General features: G+C 35.1%; 2 protein-coding genes across 14 annotated transcripts in view; one reads left to right on the plus strand and one right to left on the minus strand.

The window, feature by feature from the left end:
• Nucleotides 1-22402, plus strand: part of LOC118198593 (uncharacterized) — a 52140-nt gene extending 29738 nt beyond the window's left edge. For all 10 annotated transcript variants that reach the window (XM_085827628.1, XM_085827630.1, XM_085827623.1 and 7 more), the window contains one exon: nucleotides 15181-22402. In XM_085827628.1, coding sequence (XP_085683754.1) covers nucleotides 16119-16613 — 495 coding nt within the window. In that variant the 5' untranslated portion in view covers nucleotides 15181-16118 and the 3' untranslated portion in view covers nucleotides 16614-22402. The remainder of the gene's footprint in view (nucleotides 1-15180) is intronic.
• mRpL4 (mitochondrial ribosomal protein L4) overlaps nucleotides 1-27820 on the minus strand; it is a 137824-nt gene that overhangs the window by 8984 nt on the left and 101020 nt on the right. For all 4 annotated transcript variants that reach the window (XM_035370311.2, XM_035370313.2, XM_035370314.2 and 1 more), the window contains exons 7-10: nucleotides 25692-25798; nucleotides 25492-25542; nucleotides 14624-14682; nucleotides 112-185 (exon numbers count right to left, since the gene is read on the minus strand). In XM_035370311.2, the coding sequence (XP_035226202.1) occupies nucleotides 112-185; nucleotides 14624-14682; nucleotides 25492-25542; nucleotides 25692-25798 (291 nt within the window). The remainder of the gene's footprint in view (nucleotides 1-111; nucleotides 186-14623; nucleotides 14683-25491; nucleotides 25543-25691; nucleotides 25799-27820) is intronic.

Below are 27820 nucleotides of genomic sequence, written 5' to 3' on the forward strand. Positions count from 1 at the left end.
AAAGAGGGATACACCTGTACTCAATAGCTACAAAATTCATTATACCTATTGAATGTGCCTTTGTTGTACATATAAACTGAATACAAATATTAAAACAATGAAACTACTTACCATAATATGGCATCAAGACAACAGATTCCATTTTGTCAGTAGCTAAAGTTATATTTCTTGGCATAATGTCTGTCCTGTTAAATTTAACAATAACAGTTATTTAGAAAACTTATAGGAAGTGTAATTCATCACAGATGGCATATTCTGAAGAAGTACCCTATCACATCAGTTTATATAAGATTAGTACTAACTACACTCATGTCCATAAATTAAGGATAATGCAAAATCAGGCAAAGGAAGAGGCAAAACAAATTTGACTTATTTGTAAAGCATATTTATTAAACAAAAGGTAAAGAGCAAAAAAAGATGCTATATGTTTGATATTATTTAAAAAAATTAAAAATTAGCGATTTTTTCTCCCTGGAACAAATTAAAAAAAAAAAAAAAATTACAAAAAAACAATATTACATGGTTGGTATGATTGGTAATACATTGTATGTCTCCCAGACGATGCAATACAGTCCGTACAACGCCTAGGGATGCTGAGTATCAAATCATCGATCTGATCTTGGGGGATATTACAACACTCAAAAAGCAATGGTCTCTGAAGTTCCAACAGACATGTAGGAGGAGGTTGACGGGCTGCAACTTGTCAGCCAAGCATGTCCCACACTTGCTCTACTGGATTCAAGTCCGGTGAGAATGCTGGCCAGTCCATACGAGTGATATCCTCCGATTGAAGGCATTCGCTTACGGAATTTGCACGGTGAGGACGGGCATTGTCATCCATAAACACAAATTGTGCGCCCATGGCGCCCCGAAACAAACATACATGTTGTTCCAGAATGACGTCCCGATAGATTTGGCTTGTCATGGTTCCAATTTGAACATGCAGGTCAGTTCTGGAACCCAGAATAATTCCACCCCAAACGAGCACTCTTGCACCACCATAACGGTGTCGTTCAATGATGTTTTCTTGGTGGTACCAGGTACCTGGAGCTCTCCATATGAAAGTACGGCGAGAATCAGACTGCAAGCTAAACCTGGACTCATCGGAAAACATCACACAAGCCCACTGTTGCGGTGTTCACAATGCATGCTCTCTACTCCAGGCTAACCGCAGGCGACAGTGAGTTGCAGTAAGTGGAACGCATCTGACAGATCTACGAGCATATGGACCAATCTGCCCTATGTGTCTGTACACGGTCTGCCTTGAAATTGTCGTATCATTGGCTGAAGAGAGCTGACGAGACAGGTCTGAGGCTGTGTTCCGCCTGTTTCTTTTGGCAGTAACTGCCAAATACCGGTCCTCATTCGGCATTGTAACTCTGGGGAGACCTGTGCTGTAACATCTACTCATATTACCATCATCTTGGAATTGCTGCCAAAGCCTGGAGATGAAACTCTGGGCAATTCCAAGTTCGTCTGATAATTCCAGTTGGGTACGCCCACATTCCAGACGGTCGATAATTCTATCACGGAAAAAATCATCCAAATGCGTCCTTTGTGTCAGAACTATTCGGTTATTGCACTGAAATGCTTATAAAGCGCCTGCGAACAATTTTACTTCTTTGCCTGTACTCCTTATATATCACTCTCTTACACTCTCGTCATTGTGACGTAATATCGGTGTCATCTGGTAACTTCCTGAAATTTGCATATGATTTTTGAAGACGTGTGTAGTGATTTTACAGGTGATATATTTATTTTAGAGTTCGATTTCCGGGTGACTCCAAATTATCCTTAATTTATGGACATGAGTGTATTTAGATAATGCCCACAGAAAGACGAATATTACTTACAAAAGCGTCTTGTGGTTTAAAATAAAACTTGACAAAAAAAATGCCAAAGAATGCTTCACTTAATACGACCTATAGCCAGCTGAGATAAATTTTGCAATAATTTTATAATACAGACATCTTAAAATACAAATATGAAAATTTTAAAAACTAAAATATAGTAATATAATATTTACTAAATACTGAAAAACAACTATACAATTTTCTAAAAACTTTTTTTTTTTTTTTTTTTTTTTGCTTGTTTTTAAAACAGAGAGAGCTAAGCTTTAGCATTAAACTAAATTAAAAAAAAAAAAAAAAATTCTGAAATTAAGACATAAATGTACAAGTGGGACCAATCTTAAAATTTCTCAAATCCAAGTTTGAAAAGGTTCTCAAATCTCTTAAATTCTGCACAGATATGTAATAAGATGATGGAGGGCATGTGTTTAATACTAAAAGTTTTCATTTTAGGCAAAATTTTGAAACCAAAGTTAATTTTTAAAAAATAAAATCTTTTAAATATTTCTGTATTTATAAAGAAGACACAAGTGAAATTTCATGAAGTAAATAACATAATTAAAACCACTGAATCAGTTCAAATTTTTTACATAATTTCCTTAAAACTTTTTCCTCTTCAAAGCAAGAGCACAGGTAGGCAGCTATGTAGATAGCATACTTGCCAACCTATGACACTCAAAAATCAGGAGATTTTTTTAAGAAATCAGGAGATTTTTCACAATGTTAAAAAGACTTTTTAAATGATGAAAATATTTTTGATAATGAATTAACTTTAAATAGTAACTAATTCTTAAATGCAAGCAACACAAAAATACCTTACACGTAAAAAACATTTTTATTACTTGCATCATAAAAAAAAATAAAAAATAAATAAATAAAATAAAAATAAATAAATAAAAATAAAAAACCCCACCACTTTAATCAGTTTTTGTACAAATGTTATAAACAGTGGCAGATTTTGCTTTCTTTAAGAAAGAAATTTCATAATTTTGTTCATAGGAATTGCCACGTAGGCCTGGTTTCGCTAATAAAAGATTTTCTAATTTGTCATCACTAATATTAGATCTAAATTTAGTCCTCATTTTTCCAACAACACTGAAAATTCTCTCACACTCTGCATTACTATGGAGAACTGTCAAGATGGCCAACATAATTCTAGACAGTTCACTATATTTTAAAATTCCATCAGCATCTTTCAGTTTTCCAATTAAACTTCACTGGGTGTTCATAGGAATTGCCACGTAGGCCTGGTTTCGCTAATAAAAGATTTTCTAATTTGTCATCACTAATATTAGATCTAAATTTAGTCCTCATTTTTCCAACAACACTGAAAATTCTCTCACACTCTGCATTACTATGGAGAACTGTCAAGATGGCCAACATAATTCTAGACAGTTCACTATATTTTAAAATTCCATCAGCATCTTTCAGTTTTCCAATTAAACTTCACTGGGTGTCAGTCCTAGCTCATTTTATAACTTCATCCAAGTTTTCTAATTGTAAATTGCTGTTATGCAGCTGTTGGAGCTGTTTCAATTTTTCCTTTCTTTTAGAACTCCTTTCAAGATAATAATAAATATCAACAATGTGTTCATACACATTTATTGGTAAAGAAGTTGCCCCTTTTTCAGCTGCTAAATTTAAGAGGTGACAGGTTTCACCTCATAATCTGCAAATCTGAAATTTCCTTTCTCAAGATACCTGCAACACCAGTCTTCAAGTCTACCAATACTGGTGCATTATCAGCACCAAGTGCTAAGCAATTATCCAGAGGAACTGCATTTTCTTTTAGAGTTTTAATAATTAGCTGTGCTATATTAAAACCTGTCAAATGTCCTTCTAAAGTGGAGACAGAAAAGTAAACTGCACTCAGTTTCTAAAGACACTGGATTAAAAAAAGAAACAACAATTGGATACAGTTTTGAATCGGTATTATTGCTTCTGTAGAGAGGAAGAACGGAGCTGTTTTAATGCAATCAATAACTGAAGATTTATTTTTCAAATCCAGTTCTTTAACAATTGCACCTGTTTTGATTCTTGAGTATTTCTTAGTGATTTCACTATCGGGAAACATTTTTCTAAATAAAACTGCAGCGTGATCCGATGCATTCAGTGGCAGGTTGTGCTCCAGTAAAAAGGCAGAGAACAGATATTCTGCATTAATAATTTTTTGGTCCTTTGTTTCCGAAGAAAAATTTAATTTTTCGTTTTTTGCAAAACAACTCCTGTTGTCCTTGTGTTTTTGTGTATGCACATGTTTGAGAATATCCGCGCTTCTCCCATGTGAAATCGAAAAATCGCAACGACAAGCGGTACACATCACAAATTTATTACATTTCCTTGAGGAAATAATGGAAGGAAAGTCAACTGTGTACGATTTTTGAAACGTACATGAGTATTTCACCTTTCTCGCAGACATAACAAAAGATGATAATTTCTAAAACTATTTCCCGAAGGCACGTGTACTCACACAACTCAGGACAAAATGACCGAAATAACTAAAGAACATCCAAATAACAGCTTGCTTTGTCCTCATTGGCTAATACACTGACTATCAATAAGTATTTGGACACCTGTGATAGAAAAGAAAAACTAACTTTATTCAAAATCAATAGTTGGTAGAGCCTCCACGAGAGGTAATTACAGTGTGGACCCTCCGGGGCATACTTTCCACAAGTCTTTGTATGACAGCTAGTGGTATTTTCTTCCACTCGGCTTGGAGAATACACAGAAGTTAATTCACCGATTTTGCACGGGTAGTGCACCCCTGAATTCGGCGATGCAACTCGTCCCAGAGGTTCTCGATAGAGTTCAGGTCTGGACTCTGGGCAGGCCAGTCCATTCGATGAACTCCATTGGCACCATACCAAGCCTTGGTTAACGTCGAAACATGACAACTGGCATTGTTGTCCTGAAAGTAACAGGGGTTCAACCCGTAAAACTGCCACAACGTAGGAAGGCCATTGTCATCCAAAACAGTGCAGTAGGCATCGGAGTTGAGCTTACCATGAATGGGGACCAAGGGTCTCAGCCCATACCAGGAGAAACACCCCCAGACCATAATTCCACCTCTGCTGAACTTGACTGTTGGCACAATGCATTCTGGCAGGAGACGTTCTCCATGCAGACGCCAGACCCAGACCCTGCAATCCGAACGGTAAAGGGTGGACCTTGATTCGTCACTCCAAAGAACCCGTTTTCACTGATCTACGGTCCAATTTCGATGTGCTTTGTACCACATTAACCGAGCAGCGCAGTTGGACTTTATGATCAAAGGCTTATGGGCAGCAGCACGACCATCAAAACCAAGCAGATGTGCTTCCTTGCGGATGGTATTCATTGAAACAATACTCTCGGATGCCTGTTGAAACTCCTCGCGGATGAGGGCCATCAGTTGGGTGCGATTCTTCCGAATTTCTCTGGACAGCACTCGTCGGTCTCTAGCTCCAGTTTCGTTGGTCTGCCAACTCGGGGAACATTCCAACAATTACCACTCACCTTCCACTTCTTAATCACATAGGCCACTGTTGATTTTGGGTACTTCAGATCGCTAGATATGTCTCTTAAGGATCAGCCACATTTGTGATAACAGATAATTATACCTTTCTCGAAATTAGAGAGCTCCGAACAGCGAGGCATCTTGCATGCGACTAAAGCCGATGCTGTTTCCTACACGATACATACCGGCGGAGTCCGTGACGTACCTTAGGACCGCAGATATCGGCATTTGCATAGGTCTCCAAATACTTATTGGTAGTCAGTGTATATGCCAGATGACACGCAGTGGAGCACGATGCCCATTGAAGAACTGGAGAAAAGTTTCTGGATATGTATATGCTTTCACTCATAAAGCAGAAGTTATCTAATTTGCAAAGTTTTGTTTTAGATGTAATCTAGAGAAAACTCAATTGCTTTCAGGCATCCAAAATCACTTTTTTTTTTTTTTTTTTTGTTCATATAACAAAGTATTAAGCCAAGTTCCATAAAAATCGTGAGAAATTTTAAGAAAAAGAAAAAGTCGGGAGAAATATACTGTAAATCGGGCTGGCGGGAGAGCGGTCGAAAATCAGGATAGTTGGCAACTCTGAGATAGCATTTCATGAGTTAAATCAGGAAACATAAAACGCTAAATTCTCTACAAAAAATTAAAAATAATAAATAATAAAAGTTGTTTACTTTAAGAATTCATAAAAGTACTAAAAATGAATCCGGATATGAGGTGATACTATTGGATCCACGTATCACTGACACTGCAACAGTTGCAGTCCTTTTTTTTAATGAAACTTTTCTTGAGCATTCCATAAAATTTATTTCACCAAAACTTTTATTAAATGGATATTTTAAGTTAGGGATTTGAATGATGAAAAAAATGGAAGATTTGACTTTTTAGTTGAATCTTTTTTGGAGGGGAAGGGGGATTCAATGATTCGAATGTCCCTAATCATAAATTTCAATAGATCAGGATTTTCAAAAGAAAATGAGCTATAATTATTTAAGACACCTTGACCATGTTATCTTGCAAAAGAAATAACTGGTAATTTTTTAAAGATTGTCCAAGTTTTAAAATCCTCTACCAAGTAACCCTTCCAGTTTGAGGATTCCTTTAAAAAAACCAAATGAATTGCCAAGGAAGTAACAAAGATAATAATTTATAATAACACAATAAACTAATCTTACATTACCTAATTATAAACATTTCAACAGAATCAGCTAAGAATAATTTAGATTTAAGATATAAAAAGTTCGAAAATGTGAGTCTCTAAATTTCAATTTTAAGCACAGATCCTCATACGGAGTTTCCGGGTTATTATTTTTTGCAGACTGTTAGAGCAATTTTATAAAAGTAAGTTGGAACTTTCGATTATGTCAAATAGAATTCCCGATGCTGGATCTACAAAGGGAAAGCATGTTTTGATGTCCATCAAACAAAAAGTGGCATTGCTGCAAAAAATGGATAAAGGCTCCTTTGTTTCTCTAACCGTTCTGAAATCCGTTTATCAATTTCACGCTGCTCTGCGAGAGGGGGGGGGGACGTTGCGGTGTAATGAACTTGAAATTGATCTGTCAGCACTATTCTTATCTTCAGAGAGATGTTTTTATTTTATTTGGCTTATACTTCCTTACTAAATGTAGTATTTCATCTCAATCTACTCCATCTTTGATATGATTTAAATTAAATTTCTCGTTATTATAAATATCACGAATACAAATCAAATAGTTTTCTGGTTGCAATTTTCTAATTTCGACTATGCGTAATGCATGTTTTACGCATGCGTGCATTGAAAGAAATGTTTAATAAAGTAAACAAATAAATATTAAATTCTTTATTTTTTGTAAATTTTGATACCCTTTAGATCATAATTGCTATTGATTTCAAAAATCACAGTTTCATATTTTTAATTTTATAATTTCTGCATGCCATCTTACCAGATTTAAACCGATAATCTATAATCTGGAAAAATCGATAATCCGGAATCGCTGAAGTCCCGACGAGTTCGGATTAAAGACTTTTGACTGTATAAGGAAATATACAAAATACACAAGTGTTTGCAAAAGAAGTCCCTAAAAGTCTTTGCAGACAAATATATCATGTTGTCTTCTCAAGAAAGTAAACTGTTTTAATATGCAGATAATTAAAATTAATACCAAAAAATGCTTGCATAGAAATTAATCAAAATTTTTAACATATGCCACATTTAAAAAAAATTCAAAATTCCAAAATTCTAATAATTAATGCTTTAAAATTTTTTTTAAATTCAAGTTGACAAAGTATTGTGAAGACACTTACTTGTCTTCTAAATTTTAAGGCATTTTCCCATCATTTATCACAAAAGATTTATAAATGAAATTCTTTATTAGTATGAATGTTTAAAATTACCGAGGAACTAAAATATCTGAATCTTATATGTTTAACTTTCATTAAACTCTTGCAGGAAATCAAAACCTAATTTTAGAACTACACCACATACACGATTAAGCAAAATTCAACCACAGATTGACATTTATTTATTTAAAAATGACTATTGCTTAGTTCCAAAATTGTACAGTTTATCTTTAACACATTGACTGCCAGTCACTAGAGTTAGATCAATAGTTATTGCCACCCATATAGAAGTAAATTATATCCCAATGCCAACATACTTTATTACAAAAAATATGATTTAAAAATATTAATAAAAGATAATTATGTGATACCTAAGTATTATTTAAGGCTTTTATTAAAGAATTTTTTAATTACGCGCCAGTGCGCGATTGGCACTACATGTCAAAATTCTTCACAAATGCCACATTATGCGCTGGCATGTGGAATGTAAAAAATAAATTTAAGTGATGCTAAAGCAAAGTTTAAAGTATATAAAATTAAACATTTAGCAGCAGTAGCAATAGAAGCTCCCTGAGATTATATGTTGTGCAGACATTGAAGACAATAAAGAGGTTTCAAACTTAACCAATTTATTAACAATATATAAAAAAAATAAAAACACAAAAAATAAATTTAAACAATATCAGTCTTAGAAAAAAATATAATATAACCATCATTTTCAAACTTTCATTCATCAAATAATATTTTACCTGGTCTCCAAAATACTGGCATTCAATACAAAAAAAAAAAATATCCTAAACAGAAATTATGCGGTCTCAAATGAAACTAGCTACACATTCAATAAGTCCATGCTTAATGGTCAAGAAAGCACCTGAAATTTAAATTAAGTCCTTGAAAGCACTTAAATCCGGCCTAACTCCGTTCACAGTAGTTGAACACGAGGAATCGCCGCTAACTTATTTTAAATGCCGCCTTCATGAAGAACATGGATGCCATCCACGGCAGTCACTCACATTGTAGCCTCTGGAACCAAGGAACTTATTCTGGAAAGGTCATCTTGTATACAGGAACCAAGGAACTTATTCAGGAATAGTCATCTTGTAGACAGGAACCAAGGAACTTATTCACCGGACTGCACGCATCGCAAGATGTCTTTCAAAAGGGGCTGGAAACCGCACACCCAAGAGCCAGGAAAGCAGGAACTAGAAGGGCTGAGCGATTCGATCCGATCCGAACAAGTATGGCTGGAGTAGAGCGCGAAGTGCGCTGTTTTCAGAGCCAGTAGGCACATGATGGTAGGAAGTCTGACGTGGTAGGAGTTAAGAGAATGAGGTGAGGCAGAAGGGGGGGCGAGCAAGATGCCGCAAGCCTGGGAATTAGGCCAGACAAGAAGACGCGCCACAGACGAAGCTGTGCAAGGTAAAGCAATAATGAGTTTTTAAGATAAGATACTGTGAAAGTATACTACATGACAGAACAAGTTTGTAAGAATACAAACTCTCAAAGGCATACATTTGCAAATATAGAGTTACAGTGACAAAAATGCAGTTTGGAAGATCAGAAATCATATAGAAGTTTCGATGAAATAATAAGAAAAGTATTCATAAAAGCTATATACGGTATGTACAACTATATACAGGAATGTTCTACTTTATGTAGGAAAGTTCAGATCTCTGGCTAGGTGGGCTGCCAGCGGTCGTAACTCTTTATCTTCCGGTAGTGGAATGTAGTCAAACACGTGTAATTTTGTCATGTGAGGGCATGTAACTGCTTTCTGGAAAAAGCTGGAGTTTAGGCGATGAAGATACTCTATGACAGTTTCAATTTTTAAATCTTTGTGTAAAGTCCTATTAGATACAAAATAATGCACATTCGTGAAGGTGCGCAGCAACTTGTTCTGTGTAATTTGTAAATTAGATATGTCCCTGTCTCTAACTGATGCCCACATAGGTGAAGCATATGTGAAGATTGGCTGTATAACAGAGATGTACAAGTGCCGTTTTCTTCTTAAGTCCAGTTTAGAGTGCTCGTTAACAAGTGGGTTGAGACTCTGAATGACTCCTAGTGTTTTTCCCCTGACATAAGTCAGGTGATCCTTCCAGGAAAATTTATCATTAATAATAACGCCAAGGTAATTCGCCTTGCGTACTCTAGGAACTTCTCTATTAAATAGTTTAAGCTTTTCCGTGATTTCAGTGGCAGAGTTCTTCTTTCGGATAATGAGCAGCTTGGATTTATCTGCGTTAATTGAAATACGCTATTTGGTACACCAAAATTCTATTTGCGGCATGATTTATTACAGCTTGATTAGGACACATAGATTTTACAGCAAGTGCCGTATCATCTGCATAACAGCCAATGAAGTAATTGTAGTTAAAGCCTGTTTTAGGGAAGTCAGTCACAAAGAAAAGATATAAGATCGGACCTAAAATTGACCCTTGTGGGATGCCTGCGTGAATTCTTTTGACTTCAGATATCTCATTTCCAATAGAAACATGGAAACTTCTGCCTTTCAGGAATGAATAGATGAGACACATTAAAGTTTTGGAGAAGCCAAGGGAACGGAGCTTGAAAATTAGACCCTCATGCCAGACGTGGTCAAACATGGGAAATTCCACATGTCCAGAAATACAGGGAATCCCCTTTATGTTTCAAAGTGCAGAGGAATCCCCTTTGTGTTTGAAAATGCAGAGGAATCCCGTATACTTAAGCCAGAGTGACGCGAGATACTTATACCAGAAGTAGGCATGACGTCATCTGATAACTGCGATAGTTAGCAATACTCAGGGAGTGCGCTGGCGTAGCGTGTGTCTCAGTGATTAGTGCATTGTCGATGTTGTAGTGTGTGAGAAAGTTCTGCAGTTCGCTAATTTCGGTAATAATGTTCGGCACATTCCATGTCATGATCGTCACTGGGGTCATTTTTACTAAGGACCTACGATCCATAATTTATCTTAGTATTGGGCCTCACTGTAGTTTGCTTTTCTGCCATGGCAGTTGTATTGTGTAGAAGTGCTATAAGATCAGCAAGGCTCTTCATGACCTTCTGAGCATCCACTACAGCTTTCTGAATTTTCCCCGCAAAAATATCAGATTGAACAGCCTGGGCATAGGATTTATTGACAATGACCCTTTCATCAAGCTTGGGAGCATTGGGTTTCTGCTTTGGGAAGGCCTCACAACCCCTCCAGTTGCTGGTATGCTTCCCGAGACAGTTACAACATTTTGGCTCAGAATCTTTAGGTTCCGGGCAATCCCAGCTTTTATGAGGGCCTGCACACTTACAGCAGCGAGGTGGGTGGTGACACGCTGCCTGCGCATGATAGTACCTTTGACATTGAAAGCATTGTGTCGGCCCACACCGACCACGATATCTTTCGACTTTAAGGTGCAAGTACATTAGATATTTCAGATGATATATCTCATTGTTTTTAGGGATCTTAGAAAGAGTGACCAGAAATAGGGGCATTTTAGCCCTATCTTTTCCTCTGCCCTTCATCAGTTGTTCCACTTTGAGCGCAGTGAAATCTTTTTCACGGAGTTTCTCCTGAATGTCCATGGGTTTCGCATCAATGGGAAGATTTCTTATCACAACTTTGAGGTTCTTCTCCTCAGGGAGAAGGAATGAGTGATAAGAAAATTCTTTTTTGTCGAAAAGGGCAGTCATGCTTCGGAAGGTATCCGAATTTTTTGTGTGTATTTCATAGTTGCCTTCAACTTTCTTTTTCATGGTGAAATCGGTCAGTTGTTCCTTTTCAAGCAGTTCAGTGAAAGATTTCCAGTTGTACTTGCATTCTCGAATGCAAATCGGCGGCATTTTCGCCGTCCTGTGCGGGAAAGTGAACTGACCCTCAGTTCGGGTTGCTCCAGTCTGAGTTTCACAAGCATCACTATCCATTGGCCCAACCGGGCACGTGACCTCATTCAAGATATTGATTGGCCGAGCTACGCTTTCTGCCAAAGACATACTCGCATGAGCTGACTTTTCAGTAGCCCCAATAGATGACGCCACATTATCATGACTACTGGTAGCAACCTCGTGTGTTCGAGTGTTAGGGCCATCCACACTGATTGGTTGATGAAAGGCAGTGTTGATCACGGCAGACGAATCGCGTGGTTCTTCTTCCTGAGCGGCAGGATTCAGAAGTTTCTCTTCCTGAGGAACAGGATTCACAGATTGTTCTTTACCTTTTGGGTTTATAGCCGGGGTATGGCATTTCCCGCGCGTTCGCCTAGTTTTCCGGACAGATTTTTTAATTTCTGTGTAATTTCCATCATCCGAACTGTCCACGTCCAGTGGAGTTCCTTCTTCAGCAAAGGAAAATCTGTTAGCGACTGGAATATTGAATTGAATGGTGGGACTCAGCGGTCGTTTACTGCTTGCGCGTCTCATCCACTATCATAGATTCTGCAGCCAAGTTTGTCATAGGTTGTCCAGGTTCTGGTTGGTTCCTAGCAGGTATATTTTCCTTAACGTCAGTGTTTTCAGATCCTTGGAGAGTCATTTTATGGAGTGTGGCTCTGAAACCGCGAAGTACTCGTAGTTCCATACTCTCCTTATCAGTGAGTGGCTTGTCATCAGGTCTCACTTCGTACTCCGTGATTAGCACTCCGAGAAAGTCAAAGAGCTTTTCAATCATTGTTCAATAGGTAAAGAGCAGAGGTCGTAGAAACAACAGACACGTGGCCGTGCTGTTAGGTTCGCTAGGCCTTTTTATGGTGCTCGTAGCCGGGGCCAAAGCACCAACCTACTATTAGCCCCTAACAGCGAAAGGAAGTATGCAAAACCAAGTGCAGGGAGAATCAAAGCGGGAGGCTGAAGTTCCTTCACGCTCCGCATTGAACTCAGAATCACGCCCAAGGTCGTTCTTTCAGCAGTGAGGAGAAAAGCGTCCGTCTAACTCGAAAGTCAGGGGTGAACTCCAAGGGCTGAGCCAAAGCGATGCGAGATACTTATACCAAAAGTAGGCATGACGTCATCTCACGGCAACCAATCAGCTATCTGCACGATTCGGCTTTCCAGATGACGTAACATCACGTTTCGTTTCTGCATCTTAATTAGGTTGAAACAGTCCGTTCTCAACACAAACAGTGGCAGTAAAAAAAAATAGAAGTAACAACTATATTACTATAAAATAAGATCTAAGCCTAATAAACATTTCAAGGAGGAGAGATGATGCAGTAAAAGGGTTACAATAAGTCATATTTTCCAACATTAAGTAACAAAAATAAGTGACCGTACACATTATTTTTTTATCAATATGTATTACAGACAATTATACATATTACAAAGGAATTTATAACAAGAAAATTACAAAGACATTATACAGATACATCTAGAACATTATTTGTGTATTATCTTTGAACAATTTAAGCAGTACCCGGGAGATCCTTCACAAAATTTGGAAACATATATTGTATCTTTACGTTTCCCTTGGGAATAGCAACTTTTGCATTGCTTTCTTAGAATTTTTCCTTCTTTTTTTTCTTCCCGTGTACTCAGCACATGTTCAGATTCAGAATGATCACACACAGGAGCACAAAGAACAGATGGCTGTTTCAGTAAAGTTCGTATCACGGATAAACAGTAGTCATACAGTGATGTATTTTTATTGGAATACTTATAATAGATAAAGTGGGAATTGTTCATCATTATTTGCAAAATATGCACAAATATTTTTGTGGGCCACATAATTGTTTTTCTCTCACAAGGATAATAAGCAAGCATCTGATCTTGCTTATCAATACCGGCCATAAATTTATTATATTGAATTACAGGTAGAGGTTTTGATTTAATTTCACCTCTTTTACTTATTATTTCTGCCATATCATTTTTAAATTCATTGGAAATGTAAGAGACGTCTGCCATTTTGCAATCATCACACCATTAGCATACTTTGCTACAGTTTGCCCTTTCTTCAGTTTTTTTCGTTTACCTCTTTTGGAAATGTCTTTCTGTTCTTTCCGATTGTCCCAGTGCAATGAGTTTTCCTACCAGCAAGACATTTTGACAGTTCATAGCTGTTATAATAATTGTCCATAAATATTCTATGTCCTACATCCAGCATTCCCTCGAGTAAATTCATAACTACTTTTTTTGCATGTTCTTTTCCATCAGAATCATCCAACATGCCGATATATATCATAAATTTCAAAACCATACCATCAGCGGTTGTGATCATGTACAACTTAATACCATATTTGTGACGTTTATTTGGTGTATACTGTCTGAATATAAGCCGTCCACTCCACAATACCATCGATTCAACTAAACTAATCTCACGCCCTGGGTAATATATTTCAGATACTCATGCACTGAACAAATTCACCATTGAAGCTCTGTATTCTGATCTGGGATTTTTGCAAAGTGCAATGCCCTCAGTAAAAACAAAAACAGATTCCTGCTCATATTTTCTGAAAATACACGTAAACCAAACAGTGAATCTGTTTTCCAGTATTCTTGTATACGGTTGATTCGTATAGTTCCCATATGTATGATCAGTCCCACAAATACCAAGAATTCCTCTTTTGTAGTGGTGCTCTTCTAAGCATTGATGCGAGAATGTTTCTTTTTTCCTTTGCGAAAAAGTACTTTATGAGCATAATCATTAGTTTCAGCAACTATTTCTTCCAAGATACCATCAGGGAAAAAATGACGAAAGAAATCTATAGAATCTATAGATTACCTAATTCAATATAAATTTTAATATATTTTAATAGGATCAGCAAAGAAAAATTTATATTTGAAACAGAAAAAGGAAAAAACTTTAAAACATGATTCTCTAAATTTTAATTTTAAGCACTTCTCACACGGATTCCCAGTGCCAAAATTAAAATAAAAATTTTATGAAGATAAAATTATCATATAAAAATTTTAACAAAATATTTTATGATAAGTATTCAATACAATTATTTACTGTTAATAAAGAGATATTAAAAAAAAACTTACTCATTTATAAAAAGCACAGAAATTCCCCAACGCCTGTGCTCCATAAGTTCTTCAATAAACTGAAATACAAAATACTATTTAATTAATAAAATAACTACAAAAGATAACCAAAATTCTAGAGATTGATAATACAATATTTTAAAAAGATTCATAAACGTCGAAATATGAACACACTCATAATATCACACTTAAATTATAATTGAAAAAAGAAAGGGTTAAAAAAATAAAACTGCAATATGAAATTTAGATGTTTTAGAGATAACCTCAGTGGCTGATTGAATGCTTATAATTAAAACATATTATCATGATGAATCTCAACTGGAAATATGTACAAAATGTCAATTTAACACAAAGAACAGATCAAAGTTCTTTTATTGTTGAGTCACAACATCAACCTATAAAGTGGTCAATCACTTTATAGGTTGATTTATCAGTGGTCAATCTATAAAGTCTTATCTGCATCACTATACTAAATAAACTAACTTCTATATTTCCCATATTTGTATCCTTAAATTTCTTATTATGAAGATCTATTACCAGTAAGTTTTATCAAACAGTTTCAGAGATTAAAAGTGGCACTGAAGATATATTTCAGACAATTATGGCCAAAATGTTGATTAACATCAAGAACATCTGAAGTCAGTTATCAATGTGGATGAAGAAAAGCTGTATCAGAGATACATTTCAAACAATTATAAGCAAGATATTGCTGAATATTATTGGAGCTTTTGAGGCCAAATTTCACTATGTTATTGCTGTAGAAGAACATTTTAAATGTCACCGTGTGAATTTTCAACATTTACTTACTGTAGCGATCTCACAGGACTATATTTCTTGAAAGGCACGCCTCGGATGAAGACATAGGAGAACAGGTGGTGATGCGTCTTGAGGAGAGGAGAAAGCAGACAGGCGTCGCCAGATTACATTTACTATGGACTTCATGTTGTGAGGTGTGCAGTAAAATGCTCCCGTAAGTTTCGATTTAGAAATGCTGTAATGTTTACCCTACCTCAGCAGACTGGACTTTTGTGTACCATACTTCGATGATGTATTGGTAGCATCTGAAAATGACACCCAGCACATCCAACATCTTAAGATGATGTTCCAGCGATTCACGGATTTTGTAGTACTAAATGCAGCTAAATGTGTCTTGGGTAAATCAACTGTAAAATTTCTAGGACATATGATAACGCCCGAGGGTATCACACCTTTGCCAAAGAAAGTTTCAGCAATTGTGAATTTTCCCAAACCAGAAACTGTGAAAGAACTTAGACGTTTTCTGGGTATGTGCAACTTTTACCATCGTTTTATCCGCAAGCTGCAAAAACTCAAGCAATACTCAATACGTACCTAAAGCGAGCGACAAAAAACCACAAAAGACCAATTAAATGGACGGAAGTAACCACAAATGCATTTGAGAAATGTAAGAAAGATCTGTCAAACGCGACGATCTTGTACCATCCTTCATCAGAGGCCCCACTCGCAATTGTAGTTGATGCTTCTGACAGAGCTATGGGAGCAGCTCTTTACCAACAAGTTGAAAAAGGATGGCAACCTCTGGCTTTTTACTCAAAAAAAACTATCTCCGACACAACAGAGATACAGTGCATACAATAGAGAGCTTCTTGCATCATATATGGCCATGCAAAAAGAAGACAAATGCTCTCCACGACCATTAAGACATCTGGACTTTATCAGCCAATTTACGACTGATATTCGCTACTTAAAAGGTTTAGATAATGTGGTAGCAGATGCACTGTCTCGGATTCATATAGCTACTATTAGCAGACCATCTGCTATCGACTACTACCAGCTTGCCAAGGAGCAGGAAAATGATGCAGAATTGCAAAATATTTTATCAGGAAATGCAACTACCTCCTTAGTGCTGAGGCCCCTCCCTATTGGTCAGCCTCCAGTTATTCTGCATTGTTATATCTCCAGTGGTCGCATTCGCCCTTTTGTTCCAGTCATTTCGCCGAGCAGTATTTAGCAAGCTTCACTCTTTCTCACACCGAGTAAAAGCCTCAGTGAAGCTGATTGACGAAAGATATGTTTGGGCTTCAGTGAAAGCAGATGTCGCATCTTGGGCTCGTGAGTGCTTACAGTGTCAGAAATCTAAAGTGACATGCCATACCAAAAGTAAAATTGGTGTTTTTGTACCACCTAGTGCTAGATTTGAACACATGCAAATTGACCTCATAGGACCTCTCCCTCCATACGAAGGCTTTTGATACTGTCTCGCATGTGTCGATCGTTTTTCTAAATGGCCAGAGGCATTTCCATTAGCAGATATATCCGCATAGACTGTTGCAGCAGCCTTCTACACAGGTTGGATCTCCAGATTCAGATCCCCACTCCGACTAGCTACTGATCAAGGAAGGCAGTTTGAATCCTCACTCTTTGATGCACTAACCAAGTTCCTGGGTACAGCTCGTCCCCACACATCTCCATACCATCCATCTGCAAATGGCCAAGTTGAAAGATTTCACCGGCAGCTGAAATCCGCAATCATGGCACACAACAATAATCAGTGGACTGCTGTATTGCCTACAATTTTATTAGGGTTCAGAGCCACTTGGAAGGATGATCTACAAGCAACCATAGCAGAAATATGGTGTACAGAACTCCAATTCGGCTCCCAGGAGAATTCCTGTGACCTACTCCTGAAACCCCAGACCCAGTGACTTTTGTTGGAAAGCTTCGCAAATCTATGCAATGCCTCCTACCTCCTACAAATCAACCTCATGGCGAGCAAGCGGTATTCAACAGCAAAGACTTAGCTACCTGCAGTCATGTTTTTCTTCGAACGGATGTAGTGAAAAAAAGCCTTCAGCAGCCATATGAAGATCCTTATGAAGTGAACAGTCGAGGCGACAAAGTTGTCCCAATTTCCAGACGGGGCAAAGTTAAAACAGTAAGCATCGATAGGATTAAACCAGCATATGTCACAAGAAAAGATGCTGAAGACTCAGCCCCTGCAAACAATCGCAGAACTTCCCTCCCAACAACAGAGGATTCACCAGCAAAATCGAAGATTCCCATGCTGCCAACATCTATTCCTGCACCGAACTGTGAATCATCAACAGTGGTAACTCACTCAGGCCGACGCGTACACTTTACTCCTCGGCATAGCTAAAATCTCGCTATTGCTGGTGGGGGGGTGCCTATAGCGATCTTACAGGACTATATTTCTTGAAAGATGTGCCTTGAATGAAGACACAGGAGAACAGGTGGTGATGTGTCTGGAGGAGAGGAGAAAGCAGACAGTCATCGCCAGATTACACTTACTCTGGACTTCATGTTGTGAGGTATGCGGTAAAACGCTCTCGTAAGTTTCGATTTAGAAATGCTGTAATATTTACCCTACGCGCTTAAGTAACTGGTAATAAATAAATTCTAACTTGAATATGAAAGAGTTGCATCTTATTTTATAAAGTTTTATTAAGCATTCTGATATATATTCAGTAGTAGAAACTCCCTAAACTTACTTTCTGCAAGCTGTGTCTAACAATGATAAACAAATTTAGTTACCTTGCATTATTCCTGAGTTATTCACTTTTAAATTTGACTAAGCATTACTGAACACACGGTAAAAAACTGAAAATCAACATCTTACTAAGCACTGTTGCTCTATTAAGATATTTTTTCAGAACACAAATTTGTTTATTCCAGTTTTTAATAATGTATAATACAAACACGATAATTTTATTGGAGGAGCTAAAATCTCGCTATCGCTGGTTGGGGGGGGGCTGCCTATAGCAATCTTACAGGACTATATTTCTTGAAAGGCGTGCCTTGGATGAAGACATAGGAGAACAGGTGGTGATGCGTCTCGAGGAGAGGAGAAAGCAGATAGGCATCGCCAGATTACACTTACTCTGGACTTCATGTTGTGAGGCACGTGGTAAAGCGCTCCCGTAAGTTTCGATTTAGAAATGCTGTAATGTTTACCCTATGCGCTTAAGTAACTGGTAATAAATAAATTCTAACTTGAATATGAAAGAGTTGCATCTTATTTTATAAAGTTTTATTAAGCATTCTGATATATATTCAGTAGTAGAAACTCCCTAAACTTACTTTTTGCAAGGCTATGTCTAACAATGATAAACATATTTAGTTACCTTGCATTATTCCTGAGTTATTCACTTTTAAATTTGACTAAGCATTACTGAACATATGGTAAAAGACTGAAAATCAACATCTTACTAAGCACTGTTGCTCTATTAAGATATTTTTTCAGAACACAAATTTGTTTATTCCAGTTTATAATAATGTATAATATAAACATGATAATTTTATTGGAGGAGGGTATTATACAGTGTGAAATCATAAACCATAAGACAAGCAATTTCTGTCATGTAAGGAAGAACAAATTTTTAACAATTAATCACCCACAATAGAGTTTTTTCTTTTCTGACCACTTAATAAAAGATTAAGCCAACATTATATTGCAAATTCTGTTCAAACAAGCTTTTATCTGTTAACATCTGTAATTGCATAATGAGCTCATAGAACCAATATGGTTGGCAATGAATTAAAACTTTGAACAGATTAGTTACTAAAAAGAAAGTTAGGAATTAAAAAGTATTTCTCCAAGGTGCTCTTTCGGCATAATTTAACAATCAATACACCAGTTTGATAAACTCGAAGAATTCAAGATAGATTTTTGGAATGGGAACAATCAACTTTTCTATAATACTCTGCTTTACTTCATTTTCTTCTATAAAACTTAAATCTAAACTAAAAATGGTATATGATAATCCATCATTATTCTAGGACTAGTTAAACAGAGGCAATTTGGGCACTTCTGGATCATTTTGAAGGGGGATTTAAGGAATTATAGCATTTCTTCGATGTGATCTTGTGATGCTATGATCAGCATGGATGTCTAGTAATTCAAAGAGCCTATATACAATTATGGGCAAAGTATGGGCAATGTTTTTATGATAACTCGGTCTTTTTTAATTTGTGATGCATACTCTTTTATTAAAGATATGATAGTTTTATAGGAAATATATAAAAGATATGATATATTATATAAAATATATGATAAAGATAAAGGTAAAAGATATGATATATAAAGCTATAATAAAAGAAAGATAAAAGATATGATAAAGTTATCTTGATCAAAAATGTCCCTTGGATTTGCAAATATTTTCTGAGAAACTGACGATTTTCTTGAAAGTGATCGTAATATTGGCAGTCTTGTAATAGAAATCAGACAAATGTTGATTGATAATATAGGAATGAAAACTATTTTTGCCATTAATATTAGAATTACCAATGATTTATACACACCTATTTCAACCAAGGGACAAAATTCATCATTTTGAATGGATTCATAGTATTAGTATAAAAAAAATACAGGGTTTTAACAAAAGTTTCCCACCACTGCAAATATCATAAACAGTTCACATTGGCGCATTTAATCATATTTCATCAAATGATGTTTGGCATTTGAAAGAAAGAGACTTACTTTAGAACACTATGTAGTGAAAGTTGTGAAAAAATATCATTTCCATTAAGTACAAGGTGTCTGAAATGGAACTATCAAGCTATCAGATTAGAACCATCATTTACTTCCAGTTGTGTTGGAAAAAGTCAGCTACACAATGTCATAAAACCATGTGTATAGCTTTAAGTACTAATGTTGTACAACATGACCCTGTGAAAGTTCTAAAACAAGGACTATAACAATCAAGAAGCAGAGCGCTCTGGAAAACCTACTGATGTAGATGAGGCCTGCCTGCAAGAACTTTTGGAAGATCAGTATGCAACCACTCAAGAGCTTATTAAAAGTTAGATGTTAGTGTCATGTCCATTAGTTGTGCTACACATTGTATAAACTTGACGTACAAGTTCAATCACTAAGGGCTGCATTGGTTGATTCATGCAGATAAGGACAGATGTGTTTGAACCTGCACTTATCTACTCGAGTATCAATGCAAGGACAAAATTCTGGACCGGAACGTCACTTGTGATGAAAATTTACTTCAACAACACAGGATGAAAAGGGGGATTGGTCTGTGCCTGGTGAGCCTGTCGGTAGTATTCCAAAGTGCTGTTTGATTAGCAAAAAGATCATGTTTTGTATCTGGAGGGATTGCTGTGGTATTTCTCCACAAAGAGTATATGGAAAAAGGTAAATTCCTCAACTGTACAGTGTACAACAAGATGGTAGTCTGTGTTGACACTGTCAAGGAAAAACGTTGAACAGAGTTCCAGCACAAAAAGGTAATGTTCTATCAAGCCAATGCAATACGACATGTGTCTGCATTGTACTCTGTACAGACTCGAGTGGGATCTTTTACTACACCTATCATATAGCTCCGACGTCACTCCTTCAGACTCCTATCTTTTTTCACACCTGCAGCTACATCTTGCTGGTGCTATCTTCTATTCTGCAGAGAACATCCAAAAGGAGGTTGACCTGTTTTTGGACCCACAGTCACCAAGTTTCTAGGCCATAGGTTTGGAAAAACTAATAAAATGTTGGCAGAAAATCATACATTTGGATGTTGATTACTAATGCACTAAAGGTACTGCTTTCATGTTCTTTTAACAGGCTTTATTAAGAATAGAAAACTGCTTTATTTTGGTGCATTACCACAGCAGAATGCTTTCAAAGTATAATATTTAAAACTTCAAACCTTGCCAAAAATATATATGCAAATATAATATGCAAAATAACAGATGATTCTTTAGAAATCTGGCTGTAATTATAATATGTTGAGCTCTAGAATAACATATGAAACTCTGAATATAATTAACACACAGTTTTGTTTTATTTTTTCAGAACATGTATTTGTTCATTCTAATCTTTAATACCATATTATGGGAAAATATGATGATGATTTTTAAAAGAAGAATTATCTGCAAAATGTTATTACAAGGGAAAAGAAAAGAAAAGAAAAAGAAAAAAAAAAAAAAAACTTTGCCATGTACAGGAAGAAAGGAAGATTACAAATGATCATCTGCAACATGGTTTCTTCTCTTTTGAGCACTTAGTGAGATGTAAACAACTTTAAATTACAATTTTATCTCAGTAAAACTCTTATCATTATATGATTAGCTGGCAGCACAGTTTAACTGCAAATGAATTAAAATCTTGAGGGGTTCATTGACTGAAAAAAGGACTTTCAAAACACTACAAATGCAATAGAAATCACTAAACAAAATTAGTGTTTGATGTTTTATATGCATGATTACTAATTCACTGAAATGCCGAACTAAAAAATATTCCTAAAAAAGCCAGAAATAATCAAAGGAACAGAAACATAATGAGAAGAAAGCAAACATCAAATTTCAGTTCCTAGCCATGGCTACGAAATGAAACAAATTTATGAATAACATGCATATTACAAAAGTCAAAATTAAGTTCAGAAGTTTAGCAGTAAAATATAGAAAATCAAAGCAACCAAAAATCTAATTTTACAAATATTCTAACTCAAAATTCAAGATATTCAGTTTTCAGATGAATTATTTATACACACATAGTCTCTTACATAAATATTTATCTGACATCTTTGTACAAATTCCAGAAGAAGATATTTTAAGTTAGTTGCATTGCAATGAATTAGACCAATGCAGGCACAGAATAACACTAAAATAAAATAATTTGAAGCTAAAAAGGCAACATTTCTGTACTTAGAAACATGCAAGGCAAGAAAAAAAAAAAAAGTGAAAAGTGCAAGTCAAGATGAAAATTATTATGAAGAAAATGGATGTCATTCTGAACATGTATTGTAATGAATAAACAAACAACAAATAATACAGTAACTAACTCCTTTCTTCATTAAATTCAATATTTAAATCCTGCAGAACATAACAAAGTGTTTCCTAATCACATATGGCTGATGGCTATTCAGTTATTATGGCAAAACAAACAAAGATTATTTTCACATTATAGATAGGGTAAAACCTAAAAATACCTATGTAATAAGCTCATTTCACTACTGTGAAACAAACTACCCTCATTTCACTGCTTAACCTTCTAAAACCGGGCTGAAATTCTCATAATATAGCCTTCATACCGGCATGATCCGAAAAAGTTTTGCCCCCTCTTTGACATTTTCCTAGTGAAAAGTCGTTAGTCCCCCTCCATGGATGAAGAAAAATTTACACGTTTGTTGGACGCTTACGTCCCATTAGTAGAGGGGTTGCTAGATTTGCAATGTTTTCGATGATTATTTTGCTTTCATTTAAATGAAGTTCTAAATAAATAGTGCATAAATAAATATGCAGTACTGGATGCATATCCAGTGCACAATTTATTTAGAACAAAATGTATGCAATGTTTATATTTCACTCACTATTTCTGATCAATCTCGTAAATAATTTGTGAATTTTTTAACTTTGTTTTCACTCTTCATTTATATTCACGTATTTTCGTATTAGAAATTAGAAAACGAGAACAAAATTTAACAAAATATAGTAAATACGGACTACCTTTGTAAGTCTGCAGGCTGGAATGCGATTTTTAATAACATATTTTCATTAACAAAATAATGGTAATGACTAATTTAATGAAATAATAATAATAATATTTATTAGATGATTAGAATGAGATTCAATACAATTAGATTTTGAGATTAACTTACAGCAATAATAAAGCTTTATATAACAATAACAGAGATTTAAATCTGCTTTTTTCGATAATTTTGTTATTATAATATAAAAATCAAAATCCGAGATACATTGGTTGCATTTCATCATTTAACTTTAACAAATATTACATTGGACTATCAGGCAAAGGAGGTATATCTTTAATGAGAATTTTTCTTTGTAAAATTGGATTTTGTTTATGTTAGCAGAGAAAAAAATCCATGACCTATACATGCAATCATCAAAAGAATTTTGAGAACAGTTTTAAATGTTCATGAAGAATTAATTATACGTCAATTTCTTTTCATAGGTAGAAATTTTGTCTAAAACCATCGTTATATCCAAAGGTTGAAGTCTATTTCATTTTCAACGAATATTCTATTTGCACATAATATATTTTCTAATTTATTTTAGAAAGAGTAATCTTTCACGTTTTCAAAAGAATAAGGACATACTGGGTGTTGACACAATGTAGTAAATCTGTTTTTCATATTTCTTCCAGTAATGAAAACGGTTACCCTGGAATATTTTTAAAGCAAAATTAAGAAAAACGTTTACACCAAATTTTGCATAAAGTATCTTTTTGTGTATTTTTTTATTTAAAGTGTGAAATTTTCTCTTTGAAAATATCCTGAACGGAGCAAAATTAATTCATGAGAAATAACTTTGAAATGCAATAATTCCATCCTAATATGAAATAGTGGAGAAAAGTGCAATATAGTTTATTTATTCACAAATAATCCCCTCACATGTGTAATTTATGTACTGTTGATTGAGAAATATAGGTTAGTAAATTAAACCGGTTATTTCAATACTTTTCCTTTATCAATATTTTTACGGGCCCTTCAGTAGAGCAGTAAAGCTGGTTGGACACTTGCAGCTCGCTCGGGTTTGAATCCTGACTAAAGGGTTGGATTCATGGTTTTTGTGTAACGTAAATGCAAGCCAGCTTCCCTTAGAAAGTCCTCCGTGAAGGCATCCCTCCCCTTATACAGGTAATTGTTGTGTGCTTTGATGTAATTCAGTAAGCGAACAAAATTAATCCAATCAAACCCGAAGAACAGGTTGATTACATGTGGAGTTTTCCACCAGGAACGTAAATGCGAGCAATTTTCTCTTAAAAAGGTTTACACGAAAGCATCCATCCCCTTAAGCAGATAGCGTTCGCGTGCTTTTCCGTAATCCAATCCTAATTTTCATACATTTAATAGTAAGTTGACATACACCTTATTACAGACAAAATAACAACCTTTTTTAAAGATATTTTTTTATTAACTTGTCTGAATTCCCTTTATCTCTTGAGGAGTATAAGAATTTCAGCAAAAAAAAACTGGCCGAAATTTTATACAATGTAACTGATGTTTTGATTCAATTTAGAAGTAACGTGAGCTTTACTGATATTTAAATACATTTTGGCAGATCTCATCCTAAAAGAGGGTTTAAAGATAAATTGATTTTATTTAATTTACAATCAATGAAAATCATTGAAAGCAATCACTGAATGAATGAAAATCACAAAAACTATTATGCATACAATTGTCTCTTATTTATCTCCTGATAAATCAGACAAAATTGCCTACATAATAGAAGCACTTTGAAAGAGTTAACAAATCTTAAGGTTTTTATGCACTCCACAAAAAAATGTCAAAATAAAATCTTATTATTCATAAGTATGAAAAGGAAGTAAACAATAAAAGCGGTTTTACTATTTTCTAGAAGGGTATTAAATCTAAAATATTAACCTATTCTTATTTGCTATGATTAAAAAACATTAAATATGGTAAGCTTAAAGAGCGTGCAAAATCGCTGACGTTTTATTTATAGCAAAAGTCAGTACTAAAACAATTATCATTAAAATTATGAGACAGATTGAGAGAGAGATGGTCTCTATTTGATTTTCAAGTATATTGGTGCGAGATGAAACCTGCGGTTTTTGCCAAAATGTAGCCAAACTGATAAGAAGAGGGAAATAATGCGTAGCCAGCGGCTACTCTGAGCAGCGACAATGAACCACCCAGAGATCTACAGATAGGCGATTCTCTAAAATAAGGAGGGCATGCATGGTACGACAGTTGTACCAATGCCGGCGTCAGAGGAAGTCATTCTCCTGGTACAACTGCTGTACCAACCGGCTTCAGAAAGTTAACAGCCAATTGAATGCTGATATATTAAGAATACACGATAAAGACTTTTGAAGAATTCCATATAAGGTATAATTGACAATAACTTTATTCTTAAAATAATAATAGAAGAAAGAAGTTTACTTTTTGTTCATTGGTTGGGATTTCTAACGAATTGACAATAACCAAGTCATCCTGTAAAATGAAGAAATAATAACAATATTTAGATTTTAAAACATATCAGAATCAAAAACAATGAATGGTTAATATTTATTTATCTCATATTCAATTCTGTACTAACAACATTCCTGTTACACAAATAAAATAACACCAGAAATTATCACCTGAGCAAATTTGCAAGATAAAGTAGAAGTCAAACCATAGACTCTGGTTGCACGAGGTAACATATAGAAAGTTGTTTTAGGACCTCGTTTACCATGTGCTTTTCCACCTAAAAATATTTAAAAGCAACAATTACAATTTGAAAATAAAATTCAGTCACAAATTTTTAATATATTCTTTGAGTATACATACAACTATGTTGAATATTAATTTACATTTTTTTAAATAACGAATTCACAGAAATATTATTTAGTTAAAAAAATATGGAATTATTTTTTAGAACTGCTGTTGCTATTTTAAATACCAGGAAAATCATAGAAAATAAATGCATTTAGTGGGCTGCTTACATGATCAAAAGTGTAACCAGACTTTTGAGATTAACTAGATTTTTTGGTTCTTTTTTTGCTAACTGGGTACCAGCTAAAACCGTATGCTAAAATGTCATAACTTATTTATATCGTATCATGAGTAGCCCATGGTATCAAATGAGCAGGCAGAATAAATATCAATTTAATAATTTTCTCTCCTAGACTTTTAGCTGTTCAAGCAAATGAATTCACAGTTGTCAGATATGAACACCTGCAACTTAATTACAAATAGAACTTTATTGATCCCGATATGGGATGCAATACATAAAAAGCAGCAAAATAAACACCAGTGTGACAAAAAGCAGCAAAGTAAACACCAGTGCATCGCTACTGCACATAACTGTTCATTTAAATGGTGATGACTGCATGAGAAGAGAAAATGATTCTGGCGGTGCTGAATCACATCAGCGATTTTAAAATTTCACGTGCAATCTGAAAGTTAGCTATTAAATCTATTTTGCATTTCTGTTAATTTTTGTGTTCTGTCATTATTTTATGAAGCTGTATGTATCATTAGGGTTGCTCTCTAGTTAGATTTTGTGCTAACATTTTGCTGCTAATTAGCATTTCATTAACATAGAGGAATGTATTACAATAGAATCTCTTTTAGTTACCAGCAACTAGACCTCATCATTTCTGGTAAGAAATTTTTCTAGATAATTGAAGATATTTCTAGAAATTGCCTGTTCATGTTTAGTGATACCAGCTATAGTAATTGCAGCATTGGTTATATTTTTTAATCTATCAACCAATATTAAATAAATAATATAAAAAATCATTAAGATTATTTAAAACTAAAAACATGGTTTTATATTTCAGAAAAATAAAATTAAATGCTTTAAAATTACCATGTAGGCTATCACATGAAAATTACAAATTTCTTAGAGTGATACAATACATAACCCTGAAATTCGGCCTGCTTACAAGATTGTCATTGGAGTTTTAAAAATTTGATACGTATGCAATGAAAATTCACAATATCATGTACTGCCACAGATAAACCTTGTTGACAGACCTTATGAAAATCTGCCATCCTTCATCAGCTTTCTTCCATGTACCTCTCTTATTCTGCATATCATCTTCATTTTCAGCCTCTCCCTCCTCCAGATCATCTTTCTCCTTTACCAGGAATGCCAGATCAGTTTGTAGTCATATAAAAAGCATGTGATGAGAACAGAATTATCTACATCCACCCACGCCTGCATCTCCTTTACGCTAATACTAAGCTTCTCCAAATATGTAACTACAACCAAGATGGCAGACAGGCACTGGAACCAAGAGAATTTTCAACACTCCAACCCATCATTTACAAATAGGCTACAATTTACACTAACAATGACATAAAGTCCTACTGTTCTTCCAACTTTCCAAGCAAAAGCAAAAATCTTTCAATATGAATTGTTACTGCCATGCACATTACCTTGAAAGAGCACACACTGATGCATAATAAGGGATTGGTAGTTAATTCATCTTTTTGTTGTGGATAATTCATTGGTTGGATATGGTTTGTTACATTGGACAAAAGAAACATAACACAAATGTTTCCCACATACAAGTCTTCAAATTATTAACCCACAACATATTTTGTATCTCATTAACCTAAACTTCAGATTTAAATTCACAACTTCAAAAGTGCCATTATTTCAATATTGCTAGTTTACCGGATGACGGTTATGAAAGATTTTACTATATTTACATAAACTGCAATAAAACATCATGGTTCACAGTTTAACCTTTAAGAGTAGATATTTCTGGAAGATTAA

The sequence above is a fragment of the Stegodyphus dumicola genome, chromosome 12, assembly GCF_044657685.1.
Source record: "Stegodyphus dumicola isolate Sdum_Otavi_A_Nest chromosome 12, ASM4465768v1".
Classification (NCBI taxonomy): domain Eukaryota; kingdom Metazoa; phylum Arthropoda; class Arachnida; order Araneae; family Eresidae; genus Stegodyphus; species Stegodyphus dumicola.